The sequence below is a fragment of the Primulina eburnea genome, chromosome 12, assembly GCF_022965805.1.
Source record: "Primulina eburnea isolate SZY01 chromosome 12, ASM2296580v1, whole genome shotgun sequence".
Classification (NCBI taxonomy): Eukaryota; Viridiplantae; Streptophyta; class Magnoliopsida; order Lamiales; family Gesneriaceae; genus Primulina; species Primulina eburnea.
Genome location: NC_133112.1, coordinates 28,746,734 through 28,763,512, shown reverse-complemented (window position 1 = coordinate 28,763,512; position 16,779 = coordinate 28,746,734). Strand labels below are relative to the sequence as shown.

General features: G+C 36.3%; 1 protein-coding gene across 3 annotated transcripts; it reads left to right on the top strand.

Moving 5' to 3' along the window:
- The first annotated feature begins 5,910 nt into the window (after positions 1 to 5,910).
- LOC140808110 (transcription factor bHLH30-like) lies at positions 5,911 to 8,858 on the top strand. 3 transcript variants are annotated; one of them, XM_073165135.1, is made up of 3 exons: positions 5,911 to 6,067; positions 6,436 to 6,942; positions 7,884 to 8,858. In XM_073165135.1, exons 2-3 carry the CDS (start codon positions 6,472 to 6,474, stop codon positions 8,370 to 8,372), a joined length of 960 nt encoding a protein of 319 aa, XP_073021236.1. In that variant the 5' UTR covers positions 5,911 to 6,067; positions 6,436 to 6,471; the 3' UTR covers positions 8,373 to 8,858. The 3 variants fall into 3 exon arrangements, with proteins under 3 accessions (XP_073021236.1, XP_073021237.1, XP_073021235.1); XM_073165136.1 differs by having other exon boundaries at positions 5,918 to 6,067; positions 6,451 to 6,942; XM_073165134.1 differs by lacking the exon at positions 5,911 to 6,067 and having other exon boundaries at positions 6,113 to 6,942.
- Positions 8,859 to 16,779: the final 7,921 nt, after the last annotated feature.

The following is a 16,779-nucleotide window of genomic DNA, read 5'->3' as shown; positions in this document are numbered from 1 at the left end:
TGTAGTGACCCGTTCCAGAATCACCTACTAATCAGAACTTAAGCATGCAAAATTTAACATTTAAACTGAATCAGGTAAACAGCGGAAAAACAGTAATACAACCCAATCGAATCTGTAAGTACAAAAATACTTAAACAACCAGATCGAACTAAATTCAAGAACAAATACCGACAACTACAAGTCAACCTCTGCCAGCTCCCTGTCCACTCCCTCCTGGACCGTCCAACCTGAGACCTGCCCCATCGAATAGGGTGTCCAAAACAGAGATAAACCGAGGACGTGAGCATAAAACGCTCAGCACCGAAAGCATGAGTATACAAGACTATGACATGCATGTATGCAAAATGTACTGGATACCAGGATCTGGGTATAACGAAATACTGCTCAGGTAAATGACGTCAAGGTATGTAGCACTCTGCGCCGTCGCACCAGGAGGTGGCTCCCATACCAAAATAAACCTGTGGATATACCGGTGACCTGACCACCGTCGGCCAACGGGGTCCAACCATCCACAACAAACGAGGGCTGAGCACCCTCTCAACAGGCTATCTCAAAGATAATCAGGCTCAACATGATTATGCAAATGCCGCATAATAAACCATGCATCATATGACAGATAATAATGCAACATATAAACATGCAACACATAGTAAAGCATACTCAATCCTGCTATCTCGGATAGTACTTTCGTACCTCAAATCAGTAGATCCTAGAAATCAGCCCTAGAATCAAGCCTGCGTCCGTAGTCAGCCCACTGATGCCGCTAGCTCCCAACTAGAGCACAGCTCCGCTACAAGACTAGTAGCTCCCCGCTAGTGCCTAAACCTCGGGAAAAGACTAGAAACCCATCAGAAACGACTAAAACGCTCTGGAACACTCGGAATTGGCGAGTAAAAAGTGAAACCTCGTGCCTCTATTTATAGACAACGATCGGAAGATCCGATCCACTTCGGAAGATCCGATCCGGCACACTTCGGACGATCCGAACTCTGATCGGACGATCCGAACCTTGCATGTCTTCCACGTGTCCAGACACCTGTCTTCGGACGATCCGAACCCTGATTGGACGATCCGAACCTTGCATGTCTTCCACGTGTCCAGCCACCTGTCTTCGGACGATCCGAACCCTGATCGGACGATCCGAACCCTCTTCAGACGATCCGAACCCGGTTCGGTCCTTCCGATCCCAACGAAATATAATTAATCCAATAATTAACTCAAATTAGGCATCGGGATACTACATAGCCCAACTGGTTACCAACACTTAGGAATCTAGGTACTTATCCTGGAGGTCCTGGGTTCAATTGTTGGGGAAGGCGAAAGAAACCACTTTCCAAGGAGTGGGATATTTTGTGAGTGGCAGTGCATGGGCATGGGTCTCGACCATCCTAACGACCCATGGCCAGTAGTGGTGCGTGGGTATGGGCCGAGGCCTTTGTTGGTTCAGCCTATTCCATGATCGTTTTGTAACGGTCATGGGCCATGGCATAGCATGGGCCTCGGCCCATACCCACGCACCATTACGCATAGGACTTCTCCAGCCAAGGCACTGGAGTTTCTACCTTCCCAGGATTAGAACCCAAGACCTCCTGGACTTATATAGATCTTGGCAGCAATCCTGGTACCAGTTGATCTACTAGCTCAACTGGTACCAGGATTGCTGCCAAGATCTATATAAGTCCAGGAGGTCTTGGGTTCTAATCCTGGGAAGGTAGAAACTCCAGTGCCTGGGCTGGAGAAGTCCTATACGTAATGGTGCGTGGGTATGGGTCGAGGCCCATGCTATGCCATGGCCCATGACCGTTACAAAACTACTTTTATACTGTTGTGTTATTACCATAGTTAGCGTGTCATTCAGTATTTGTTTTGCTTTATTACTCACAATGGCACTTAATTTATCTTCAAACCCATGCTTATAATTAATTTCACTTTTATTTATATTCATATAATTTGACATTAATTATTGCTTTTCTTGATCTAAGAACAAAGATAATCATAATATGTAACATCTTGCGCAGGCTTCCTGGCAGACCAATTTTCAACATACATGTTACTGATAGGTATTGGTGTCTTTGTTTCTTTTATTGTCAATGGAATTGATCACAACATGCATATATATATATATATATATATATATATATATATATATATATATATATATATATATATATATATATATATATATATGTATATATATATATATGTATATATATATATATATATATTTATATATATGGTTTAAATTAATAAATTAATGCTTAGCTTGGAAAATAGCTTGATTTTTATTTCTATTTATATTTCCCTTTATTATTAATAGTACTGAAGTTAACATTATGTCATTGAATTTATTAAATTGTTTTTTAATAACAACATAAGTTATATTGATGAATATTATCGGAACTTTTCAAGTTCGCAATCTTAATTTTGATGTTAACAAAACCTGTTATTTTGTGTCACAATGTTTTACCTTAGTGTGCAGAAACTAAGATCAGTTACGAGCTGTTTACATCGCAAACTTAAGACCCAACTGATCGCAAAAACTGAATCAGGCGAACTGATACGTCAAATGAGTAGTTCAGCTGATTGACTAATTTATAGGTAGCTCAGCAGGAGAACCTTAGAAGATCGGCCAGCAGAAGGAGTGTTCAACTGATGAAGAAACCCAGCTGATCAGTTCAACTGACGAGTCAACTGATTTCACCAGTCCAATTGAAGATCAATTCAACTGACTAGTTCGGAGTGTCAGTTAAGAATCTTTCAGTTGTAGATGAAAACAAACTAATTCAGTGGATTCCAGCTATACACAATTATACAAAGCAATTGTCCACTCAAAGGACAATAATGAACGTTGCATCAGAGCATTAAAGACAAATTTTTCAGAAGAGCAGTCGAAAATTCAAGACACAGAGTCCAAGGAACGAATTCAAGATGCAACAGATACAATAATTGAGTCTCTCTGTACGATCTGTTTGCCGCCTATAAATAGAAGATCAGTGAAGACCAATAAAAATGAAGTGTGTGAAGATACAAAGCGAAAGGGCACGCATATTACATACTAGCTTACAAGAAGCAATCAGCCCAGAGGGACACTTCAACGTGTTATCAGCTTATATTAGAAGCACACTCCCTCAGTGTGTGAGAACACATTTCCGGTGTATTCCTTATTCAGTTCCCACCCACACACACACTCACCGCCTCCATCCAAATACAGTCTTGCACAAAGACGTTAAACTTGTATATGTAGTCTTTGACACACATACGTTAAAGAAGTGTTGGCTGGAAGGTGCTGTCTTCAGTCTAGGCTAGGAGTTCAGTTGAGGCAGTAATATAAGTCCTAAGCTGAGTGAGTTTGTACAAGTAGTTGTATAAATCAAAGTCTTCTAGTGGATCCTACCCGAGGTGGTAGAAGGGATGACGTATGAGCAGTTGAAGTCTCCGAACATCCATAAACATATCTTGATATCTAACTAATTTACTATTGTTTTCAAACTTACTTGATAAGTTAGAGTATACATCAGTTCAGTTATTGCCATAACTGAACTGATATATGCGACAACGGATCCTCTGCTTTTCAGTTATTTAGTTTACATAACTTAAAATATTTTCTAATTTAACAGTCTTCTTCACGAAGGATTACTTCGAGTTTCTTCCGCTTGGTTTTTAACCAAACTCGATTTAATTCATCGGTGTTAGCATTATTAGAATATGAGCTTTTGGAGCTCATTGGAGAATATTGTGTTTGAAATGTCTTCAAAGTCACCAGCACACGATCCTTCAAATATTCATGAATATGAATGATATATGAGTTGGGATATAAATCATGTATGTTGGTTTTATTGCATGCAAATTTATTGCTGAAGCAGTCAATTACATTTTGTCTTAGCCCGCTATTTCCTTTTCCTTTTGCAATTTGGCTGTTTGTTTTTCAGTTTTAGTTTTTTTTCCCATTAATCTAGTGATGACATTAATAATGTGTATGACACCACATCAGCCCTTGAGAAAAAATGTGCAGTTTCCTAGAGAGATTTTATTCGATAAATATGCAAATTGTATCAAATTAAAGGAGTCAACATAACAGAATATATAATCTACAAAAAAGTTCACTCTCCCACAACATATGTTTTTTCTTCTTTTCAATGACACCAAATATCGAAGGTGCTTCATTGTTTGTCGTGTTTGCAACGTTCCAGTACTGTAGAATTCACAAACAAAGGATTTGTAGTTGAGCTTAAATCTTTACATACTACATGAAGTTTCTTTTGCTGCCATGGAATTTCAAATTCGTCGTATAGACAAATTTTGATTATGGTTTGAAATCCTACACCGACAACTGTTGAAATTTAGATTCAGATCATAGCATATATGTATCTGTGTTTTTGTGTGTAAAAACATATGTATATATATGTTAAATAAAATATTTCATTATATATATATATATATATATATATATATATATATATATAAATATATATATATATATATAATTTCAAAATATTGTGGAAGTACCAGACATATCTAGTTACAGTTACTCCGCATTTAAAGCTGAGAAGCAACACAGTATTCAAAATCTGAATCATGGCAACTCCATTTGAAGGCACAAGAAAACTGCATGTAAGTCCACTGTTGGTTGAAAAAGAAAAAAAGCCTTACAGTTCACCATTTACATCCATTTTGTTTTTTTTTCCAATACCATATCCCAAATACTTCAAAACCCACAAACACCACGTCGGAAAAAATAAAACAGAAAAAAGTTCATGTCCTTAACATATATAATGATGATGAAAATATTTTGCTGCCCATTTTATTTACCAAAATGCAGGCAGTACAGTTTCCAGGAACAAGATAAATTGTCTTTAATTAATATTAATAAATTCCAAAAGAGAAAATAATGAAGAATATATAGCTAGAGGTGGCAACTGAAACCGAGGAAGCTATTGAATATAGAGACAGAAAACTGTAAGCAAGAATATAGTGAGGTAGCTAGCTAGGGTGGGGTGGGTATGGTGGGGTTGGGGTGTGTTCTAAGACAAAATGATTACATTGGGTCTTGGGGAAACAGAAAGTTTTGGCGTGGAAATAGGTATAGAGAAAGGGCATAATACATATGGAAGAACGTGGGGAAGCTTGACCATGGTACAAAACCCTTTTTATCATCACACACACTAATGTATATTATTTATTTATTATTATTTCACCGTTAGTTTTTATTTTTTTATTACTAGATATTCACATTAATTTATTTGAACGATGGATTATGTGGTTTATTTACATTTATTTGGAACATAAAATTAATATGTATGTAATAATGATCAGTTTGTCGTGTGAGTGTTTCCTTTTCCTTTTCCCTTTTTTAAATTAATTCTGGAAATTATCTCTATTTTTTTTTTGGAAATCTATTTATATATATGCTTTTGATCCAATTATGGCAAAGCGACATGCTATAGTATTATGATATGTGTGGTATGTATATATTTTCGATTTGTATATATACTTGTAATACATGTTATTAGAGTTTGTGTGAGATATAGAAAATAATACTTCTGATGAATGTAATGTAAGCTTATGAAGGTGGATACAAATAATCTATTTTAATTTTATCATTTTTTTCATAAAATAAATAAAGTCTATAAAGATTTATCGATTGTAAGTTTATTACACTTATCAATTTCAGACGTTTTAATCTTCTCTTTCAAAATTTGAGTGGCTCTTTCAAGAAAAAAGAAGGGGTATGTACGTGTGTATACCATATACTTTAATTTTATCAATATCAAGAAAAAATAAAATCTAATACGACACGCACCAAGAAAACCAACGGGGTTGAATACTTGGTGGGGATCAGCCAAGAGAAAAAAAGAAAACAAATAAACCAAAAGCTAGCATACCCACAATGCACAATATAATTAAAAGAAAAAGGTTAATCAATGGTAGGATAAAAGGGGTTCTTCTCTCTATACCATTCACTAAAATCACCACTTCTTAAAGGCTGTGGCAGAGGAAGAGAAGAAGCAAAAAAGTCTAAAGATTAAAGGGGCAAAAATACTCTCCGTCTCGTATAAAAAAAACAAAGGTACAAATCTTTATACTAAATCCCTACTCACATAATCCCCTTTTGCCTCCATATGAAGTAGAATCCAAGTTTCTTGATTCTTTACCCTTATTATTTCTTTTCATCTTTATGTGAAAAAAAGATGAAATGATTAAGAAACAACCCTAAAGTTCGCTTCATTTTTGACCTCTTTTGTAGCCTTAGTTTACCAAGAAATTATACATGTAGTACCTCAATCCCACATGCGTATACTTATAAATTGAGGTGGGGTTTCAAGGGTTTGAGGGCTTCGATATATTATTATGTATGGAAATAACAAGAAAGAAGAGAATCAAGAAAATATTTCACCTGACATACATTATATAACTCATAATATTAATATTGATCAGGGTTTCCAAATTCAGGAGCCATCGCTTATCCAAGAAATGCAGCAACAAAATAGTACTGATGCTTATATTGGAGTTGGAGGAAATGTAGGGGGAGGATCAACTTTAACATTCCCTGAGATATCACAAATCCTACCGCCATGGACTCAACCCTTCAATCCGGTCTTTCCGACCCGTGATCACGACCCGTTTCTTTTTCCTCCACCGCCGCCAGCGTCGTCCTATGGTGGTTTGTTTAATCGAATGGCTTCCGGGTTACAGTTCGGGTACGACGGACCAGGTTCGGACCATCAAATGAGGCTTATCTCTGAATCCTTATGCCAAATGGTCAACCCCAATTCGGCCCCTTTTGGGCTCCATGCTGAGCTGCAGAAAATGACGGCTCAAGAAATTATGGATGCAAAGGCTCTTGCTGCATCTAAAAGCCACAGTGAAGCTGAGAGGAGGCGTAGAGAAAGGATCAATAATCATCTAGCTAAGCTGAGAAGCTTACTCCCTAGCACCACTAAAGTAAGAGAAATGCAACAATTGAATTCAACACTTTATTGCATTTATCATTATTATATTACTGTACCATCTAACTTATTCACATTATTAGTGTTCACACCAAACCTAAAGTTTAGTTTTGTGTAGTCTTTTCTGGGTTCAAAGATTTTTCCAAGATTACATGCTAAGATTCTTCTTAGGTACTTATAAAAGAACTGGATTTCATATGACTAGTGGATATATGATTAGGTGGGAAAAATGACATAAAGGGCTCTCATTTTTACATCATACAGTACTTTATCAAATTTGTAATTTATTCAATAATTTCTTAACCTTTTTTATTGATGAAATGCCACAAAATTCCAAGTGTTGGTTCCGAGAAATTGGAAAAAGGGGACGGAGGGAAAGGGAGCAAGCGTCAATATCGCTCAGTTTGATATAATAAAGAGAAACCAAGAAGCAGTCCAAAAGCTTCCATGGAAAATTCTTGCCGGAATTTGCTGTCAAAATATTTAATAGAAAGATTCTTAAAGATTAAAAAAAGACGGACAAAGAAGCATTCTTGTCAGTAATTCGGCTCGTTTTTTACACTTTATTATTACCTATGTTTGTTTCCCCGAACCCCATCCTCGACATTTAACACCGAACATACTAAAAGAAGCAGGATTTTGGTCCCATGATTCAAATCTGTTACTAGCTAGCCATTTTCTGCAAACACTTTTACTTTCTTACAAGTCTTTATCCGTTTATCCACAAACATTGTGATGATATATGGAAAATGTTTGGTAGATTAATTGTTTAGTTTGTTTTTTATTTCCAGTTTTCATTGTTTTTTATGGAATAAATTAATTCTCTTGAAAATGAAACCCTTCGTTTCAACAACTAAAATTTACCCCACCCCTAAAAATGTTTCCTCGTGTATCATACGCAAACTTTAATCAAAGGTGTATATTATGCTTTTTCAGACAGACAAAGCTTCATTACTAGCAGAAGTGATCCAACAAGTGAAGGAGCTAAAGCGCCAAACTTCTCTAATAGCGGAAACTAGTCCGATCCCTACTGAAACCGATGAACTAATCGTAGATAATGCATCAGAAGAAGATGGTAAATTATTGATCAAAGCATCGATTTGCTGCGAGGACCGATCTGACCTCTTGCCAGACCTAATCAAGACTCTCAAATGTTTAAGGTTGAAAACTCTGAAGGCCGAAATAACCACACTTGGCGGCCGGGTTAAGAATGTTTTGTTCATTACCGGAGATGACGAAGATTCGAATTACCATAATATCACTGATAATGAAGACCAGATTCTACAGCAGCATGAATACAGTATAAGTTCAATACAAGAAGCACTCAAAGCAGTGATGGAGAAATCCAATGGTGAGGAGTCTGGTTCTGTAAGCGTTAAAAGGCAAAGAACCAATATCAGTATCCTTGAACTCGGGTCCCTTTAAAAGATACTATATGCTAAAAATATCGCCTTTTTTTTTTGCCTTCACATTTTAAAATTTCCCCCATTTTTAAAATGGTGTGGCTTTTGGGTTGTGTTTTTCTTGATAAATTACATATGTTGGCATATATTTTGACATTAGTTACAATATCAAAACATATATCGCTACCACCACAGCTATCGCAGCTAGGGCAGCCACCATGAGTGGCAGTGCTACCGCCCACGTCCACCGCCATCGCCTCCACGTATTTGGGGTGTCAAGCTCTACCGTAGTAAAATTCTCCCAACGAGGAACATACTGTGTGTTTGGAGGCACTGGAGGTTGTGACGTACCAATTTGTGGGAATTATAATTTATATTTATTAAAGCAGCAAAGGCATGTTACACTTTGTCCCTTTTTTATTAATTTTATGTAATGGTCATCATGTATACACGTTGACCATGGGTGCTTTATGTATGGAATTATATTTAGTGCAAGATTTGTAGTTGACCTGGTTGTGTGATAAGTTTAAATATCTAATCCTAGTTTACTTGATTTGCTTCTCTAGTTTTTATTAATTTGTGATGATTATATATATCCATTAAAGAAAAAATCTTCTTGCTTTTCGTCTTTAGTTTTTTTCTATTTAGTATATTTTTTAACTGTTAAAATTAAGTTTTTTACTTTATCTACTCTCCCAAATTTCATCTCTTGTACTTTATTTATTCCATATCAGTTATTTGGTCTTGGAACAATTACTATATATTATATATTCCATATCCGTTATTTGGTCTTGGTACAATTACCAAAAAAATACATTAATTAATTAATTTTAAATTCATTTGACCAAAATTGAGACCTACATAATATATTTTTTAAAATGGCCCCAAAATTTGGTTGATGATACCTACATAAGATTGGATTTCCCAATCCAATTACGATTTAAAAGAAAATATAAAAATTTAAAGAAAACTAGACCACATAAAAGATTTAAATTTCTGAAATGGTCATGCTAGACTAGTGATGTAGAACTCGTAAATTACTCTACGTATAAGCGATGCATAATTCTAGTTTTTAAATTTAATTGACTTCATTGCATGATTTTTTTTAAATGCTTTTATTTGAAGTTAATTATTTTATTATTTCAGTTCAGTAGTTTGATTTTTAGCATTTCAGTTATTTCAGTAAGGCCGGACTGGAGTTGGAGTTTTGAGATAGAATTTAAGATTCGAGAAATATTACCAGAAGTTAATTTAGCTAGCAAGTAAGTTCATTTAAGTTAAGAAAGGAGGTTTGAGGATTTAATTTAATTACTTGAGGTGATTAAGAAATAAGCCCATTTAAGTTGCATAATTAAGGGTTTTATTCACTAAATTATTTAAGGGATTAGTGAGGATTTTAAGAGTTATTAATTTAGTAAATAAACAAAACTCCCCATTCATTTTTAGAAGCAAATTTCGGCCACCCCCTTGCCTAGAAAATACCTTGCCAACTCATCAAACTTTGACCCATTCTTGATATTTAATTTGTAGGATTCTATGATTTATTTAGCACCATTTAATTAATTAAGAGCTTATCCTAGCCTAGACTAGCAAGTGGATCGGCCACCTCATTCTAGATCACCCAACAAATATTTGATAGCAACCATAATTCAAATTTCAAAGAGAGAAGAATTGGTCATGCCATCTTAATCCCTTTATTAGTGGATCTCCACTCACTCTCCTATCTTTCATTCTCCACCCCTCACCACCGAAACTCAGAGTATTTTTCAGTAGAAAACCGTGGGAATTCAGTAGGAAGCAAGGGAGGAAAATCGAGAGTAAAGAAAACAAGAGTAGCGCTCCACCTCCTCCGTGCCGCGTCGTCGTCTCTTCATTTCGTTTTTCATTCAAACGAAACCAGGCATGTCTAGATTTCATTCAAACCTCAATCAAGTCATATACTGAACTTTTAATATCACATGTGCATGATTTTTTTTATCATGAAAACCGAAATATGCATAGCAAATTCTTAAAACTTTCTGCACAGATTTTTCGAGTGCTTTAATGCTTCACGATTTGGTATGTTTGTTCGATTTCAGGGATGGCTCGTTCCAAGGGCTCGAGGCTGCATATGGACATGTACTAGGACATGTTAGGGCCATGTTAGAACGTTTGTTTCAGTCCCATGCTTGCTGGAAAAACCAAAATGACAGCAAGCCCCATAGGTGCAGAAAATGGTGTTCGAAAATTTCAGCTTCCTGTCATGAGGGTTTGATCTGATCTTGGCTGCCCTAAGGCTCTTAGCCATGGTTAGATCACTCCCCTAGCATGTCTAAGACGTGACTAAGTCGCCATTTTGGTGGCTTGGTCCATGGTGCATCGGTTTTAATCAAATCAACAAGAACAACCCCTTTCCCCATTCGGCTTCTTCATTGGTTCAGCATATGGTTTCGGTTTTTGGTTGCTTGGTATGGATCTTGGTTGGCCAATGGCCCATAGCCACGGTTCATACCATGCCCCTATATGTCTAGATCGTGCCATGGTCTATCAAATGGCCACTGGAACGACGCAAGACATCGATCTAAGCAAAACACTACACACGCATGCACGTTGGTTCTCGGTTGGAGTTTCGGTTGAGTTATGGTGTGATGCGGATTGTGTCTGGCCTAGGGCCTTTAGCCATGGTTCAAATCACTCCTTGGGATGTTGGTAAGAGTCTCTGGTCGGTGGTTCACGCCCCAATGGCCGGTAGTCTCGAAAACAACACAAGATACACGATTGTACAGTTGCTGGAATTTTACAGCAAGTTGCTGTGTCGGTTCGGAGGCTCGTTCGAGTTCTCGGTCGGCTTTTAGCCTATGGCCTTGGACTGGACAGTGCCCCATTGAGTTAGGAAGGTCATGTTTTTGACCGTTCGTGATTCGGATCATTTTTGAGGTCGTACGAGAATTTACGGTGCGATGTGCCAAATTGACTCTCGAAAGAGCGTTTCATGTTTTGGCCTCCATTTCACCTAGATTTCGACCATCATCATTATAGGTGCATTATTTTGGTATTTTAAGCGTATTTTAATCATGACTTTATGTCGGTTCAGTGTCGGTTCAGGTTGGTTCGGAGTCATGATTAAATGCGAAGTCATTAGGCATCATAGTCGCATCTTTTGAACGTAAATTTGCGTAGTTGGTCATGTTTAAGCTATTGCATATTTTTCATAGCACAGTTAGGTTGCAGCGAGCCTGGGGACGATCCAATCCAATCCAGTTGGTAAAATATACATGAATTTTCATTATGACAGTTAATTATTTTACGTGCATTAAATAGAAAATGATTATTTTTGAGATTTATGCGATATGGCTTGTGGTTCATTCACTATGTGGGAGTATTGTTTTATACGGTCGCCAGTGACCGCTCAGTTCAGTTTGGTACCACCCGGTCGCCAGTGACCGGCCAGCTCAGTTCAGTTTCAGACTCCCCGGTAGCCAGTTACCGATCAGTTCAGCTTAGTGCAGTGGCCACGGGCGTAAAACATAATCTCAACAGAAAAATTTTACCAGTTATTTCAGTACAGGGCTCCAAGGAGCAAATATTTTTACTGTGATTTTCAGTTCAGTTATGCACGTATTATAATTGCTCAGTACAGATTATTTTCAGCATGCCTCATGACATGATATTTTATCCCATGCATATTTTACTTCAGATTTTACTCGTTACCTGCGATATATGCATGCTGAGTCTTTAGGCTCACTAGACTTGATTGTTGTAGGTACTGATGAGGCCAGGGCCGAGGGCGGGGACCAGTGAGCCAGCTTGGGTCGGCAGTAGTGGCACCCGAGGACCTCAGTCCAGCATTTGTTATTTTATTCCGCAAACAATTTTATCAGTCGTTGGATATTTTTAAATTGTCATTTTTGGCAAACTTTATTTTCTTCCGCTGCTATATTTTAAACATTGAACTTGAGTTATCAGTTCATTTTTATGAATGATGCATTCCATTTATTTTTAAAAATAAAATTTTTAATTTTCCGCAAATTTTCAAGCAAGGAGTTTTAGGGCCTTTACAAGTGATACAATGTATTCAATGTAAGAAAATATTTAACAGTGCGGCTAGATAAAATAAATAAAGTAGACAGAGATATAAAGTTCAAATAAATGAGGCACGATATTTATCTATGTTCAAAGATTAACAACTTCAATGTCGCCTTTCTTCCACTTAGGAAAGACTCCACTAAAAGACTTTGATTTATATAATCATTGTACAAACCTACTTCGATTACGACTTATCAATGCCTAAATCGAAACTCTATTGACAACTCAAACAACATTGAAAATAAGTCAGGTTGTCTTTGGAACCTTTGGTTAAGACAGATACAACACAACTCTTCAATAGATTGCTTTGAATGACTGAGTTGGTGAATTGGCACAATTTGATCATTGATGATTTGATATGAAAAAGTAATCATGTGCTAGTCAACAACTTAATATTTGAAAGAATAATAGTGTTCGAAATATTATATATTGCATATTGTTAAAAAGCTTCAGTATTTTTTATTCTTTCCTTCAATCTCGATTTTGCATATTGGTACTTGAATATCTCCCAATGGTCATAATTTTTTTAACGATCATATGTACTAGATTCCTACATTATGACATTCTCAACTTCTCTTCATACCACAATGCAATTAATGCTCATTTATTGCTTCTTTTCTTTTAATGATTTGGGATTCTGAAAAGTTGATTTTCTCTTGACATATTAGGAAACATTACTATCAATTAAGGGTTGATAGGATATTGTGCATGATCTGTCAATGTACTTTAGTTGATATATTTGTCCAACTAGGATCAGTCTGCAGGTTGAGGTGCTGATGAGATCCTGCTGGATAGAAGCTAGTTTTAAAGCAGTTTGACTTGTACAAATTAGCGAGAGTGCAATCCATCTCAAATTTTTGGCATCCATCTAGAATCCTGATCATATTTCATGAAAATAGCAGCTAGACATGAAACAGCTCGAGACAGTTTGTTATCACTAAATCTAGGATATTTTCAATCTAAAACTTTCCTCATTTTCAATGATGTCAAAACTAAACGGCTGGACTAAATACAATATATAAAAGTGATCAGTTCAAATATCAAACACAAATTAAAGAAAATAATGTATTTCATTGAATGATCGAAATTACATTTTTACAAGTGCGGAGAAATTAAACCTATCACACCTATAAAATAAAGAAAAACTTAATTCTTAAAACTTGAGCCGTTGCTACAACTGTCACCAACTCTCTTTCTTTTAGCCTCTTTCACATATCTCCGCCTCTTTTTGCTTTAGCTCGCTTATCTTCTTCAAATTTGGCTTTTTAGCCTTCCTCTTTTGCTTTTCTAACTTCTTATAATCTTCCTACTTTTTGGCATCACCACCTTGCATGTACTCCAAAATTTCTTGCAATTGGCTATCAAGAGTGGTCTATAAATGATCAAGACTCGCATCCATATGATTATTTAATTGAGTGATTTGAACTAAAATTTCAATGTTCATATGGACAACTTGATTCTTCATCGTGGTCTGATCAATGCTTAAATTTAGGAAGTGCTTCCCAATCAAACTCATATATTTTAGCACTTGAGATTTGAAATGATAAAAGGAAACTGTGTGAAAAAAGTGTTTGATCTCCAGACTGTTCATAGATTTTGACACGACTTGAATTTCATCCAGTAGCTGTTGCAGAAAGTAATCTCCTTCAGCGAGTTCATCTGTCTCGCATAAATTATGAGGAGACTGAGAATAAGTGGCTTGAGCCAATCAAAGTAGTATTGGTTGGGTCTCTACAGAAGAAGTTTGAATCACAAGTTCTCAATCGGTCAGTATTTGGGGAGAGAGATCCTCATACATCGTGTTCAACTGTTCAGCAGTTGGAGTGGTGATTGAAGAAATGAGAACTTTTTCTTCTAGCTGTGTCTCAGCCATTTCTGCCATTGGTTTGAGCTCTGGTTGGACTTATTCAAAATCAAAGTGAGACAAAGATTTTACCACATCATCCACATGGGTGAGTTGAATTTCTGAAAAAGCTTGAATACGAGATGAGGGAGGAGGAAATGCATGAGCTGATCCGCCAACATGTATATTTTTGGGGAATGGATCAGCGAATAGATTTTCCGAGTACCCAAACATTTGTTCAAACTTTTGAATATTGACCTTTGGCTGGATTGGGGTAGGAGCAACTTGAGTTTTGGGAGTGCTTCCATGGAAGGGTTCTCAACAATCTGATTTTATGGAGTTCCTGTTGGAGTTTCCCATATGGGTATCTCAACCCCTTGACTTTGTGCTGCTACGGCTTGAGCTGGCCACCAGTGAGAGTTTCTTCACTGTCAAACACGCCATGAAAGTCCTCATCCTCTTCTATAGCCAACTCATACTTGTCTTTTCATCTTTACAAAAATGGAAGTAGATAGTGCATCAATTTCAAGATGTTGAATCACCACAACATCATCTCTGGCTTATGGATTGTGTGCATTAAAGTGTGCCCTCTTTCGCTTTATGATACATCACAACACACTTTCCTTGAGTTTCAATTCTATGAACTCATGTCGTTCCAGGGCTTCAGAGATAGGATCAGTCTCAGCCCAGTGCAATTTCTTTTCTTCAAGTTCAGCGAACGCCTTGAGCTTTCTCTTTTCACGAATTACAAAGAAATGGAATCAACCCATTGATCAAACATGCCAAGTCTTTCTTTGAAAATTTCTTCAACACACTACATGATAACCTTGATAGCGGCTTGAGTGTTTGAAAGCTTAGACTGTTCAACAAGTATGCATTTGCCCTTATCATTAGGGTCAATGGCAGACAGTCTAGGCTGTGTGGTGACTTCTTCATGTTCCAAAATTTTAACTGAACAAGTTATATAATGGGACGAATAGCGTTGGAGTTGGATGGAGTCGTTACAACACATGCTTGATCAGTTTGATTTTCTTTACATTAGGCTTTTCAGCTTTTTTCTTGGTTTCTGCCTTCTTAGGTCCACCAAAAACTTGGGCGTGGGGAACCTTATCCCTACTCGCATAAGAGACTGAATCAGAAGACAAAACATGCTTCCCTTTGGCTTCTCTAGACGGTGTCTTGGTCGGCTTAAGTCTCCTTTGGGCGGCTTCTTGCTCCTTTCCATTTTCTTTCTTGATTTCCAGTAGTTCGACGCCTTTTGGAAAATTATTTTATTGTACATCTTCACGGCGATGGTATTCATCATTTTGATAGGGTGGAGCTTTGGAAAATCCTCGGTGAGATTTTGTGTTGTTTGAGAAGATAGCACAAAGGAATGGCGAAGCCATGAGACTTCGGTTCGATTTGTTTTATAATAAAATGGTTCGATTATTTCGATTTCATTTATTTAGTTTGGACAATTATTTAAATTAGTAAATAAATAACAATATAAAATTTTAGATTTTATTTTTTCAGTTAATTGTTTTATAAAACATTTAAATCTAAGATCGAAATGAATTAAATAAATATTAATCAACTAAAAATTAACAAATTTATACTTTTAATTCACTAAAAAATTATTTTATAAAATATATATGATCTATATAAAAATAAAAAAAATTATTAAGTTAATTAAATTTTAGGTATTTTCGGTCTGGTTCGGTTTTGACACATAATCTGAAATCTAATCACATAAATTTCATTTTTAGCATTTGTATCCCAAAATAAAAAAATTCAGTTGTCAGTTCGATTACCTATTTTTTCGGTTTGAATTTCTGGTTTTCGATTTTAAAAAAAGTTTGAACACCCCCCTACCATGAGACATACTTAGAATTTAATGGAAGAAGGGAAAATATATTAAGTGAAGATGTTACTATAAGATATGTAAATGAAGTGAATCAAGCTGAATACAATGAAAATTAAATGTCTAAAATTCGGATTGAAATACATATAATTTGGCTATAGATCGATTCAAAGTTCAAAAAATTTAAAAATATTTTGCTCACGAGCTATTCTAATCATTAAATTATCGAAATTTATTTATTTAATATATATTTATATTATATTAATAAGATATCAAAGCTTGCGATCGGCTCGAGAACTATATATAAACCAAAATAATTTGATCTTGAGTTCAGTTAAATTCGAATTAAGTATTTCTGAGTCGGTTCAGAAAGCTCGTGAATAGGCCCATCTCGTTTACATTCCTTGACATTGCTTAAAAAAATTAAAGCTATTCGGCGACACACAAAGGCCAATGAGTCGCGTTGCGAAAGGACACTCCACGCTTTAGCGAAGTTGAGTCTAAGATGTGTCGCAAAATTTATCAATGAAATAACTTGTCCGTAAAAAATTTTTGGCAACGCTTGCTAAGCGTCGTGAAATGTTTTACCTGTTTGTGACGCTCTAGGATTATCTTTCTGCGACGCTTTAACTGAGTCAGGTTGCCAAAGGACCTAGAACGTTGGAGGGAAAATTTCCC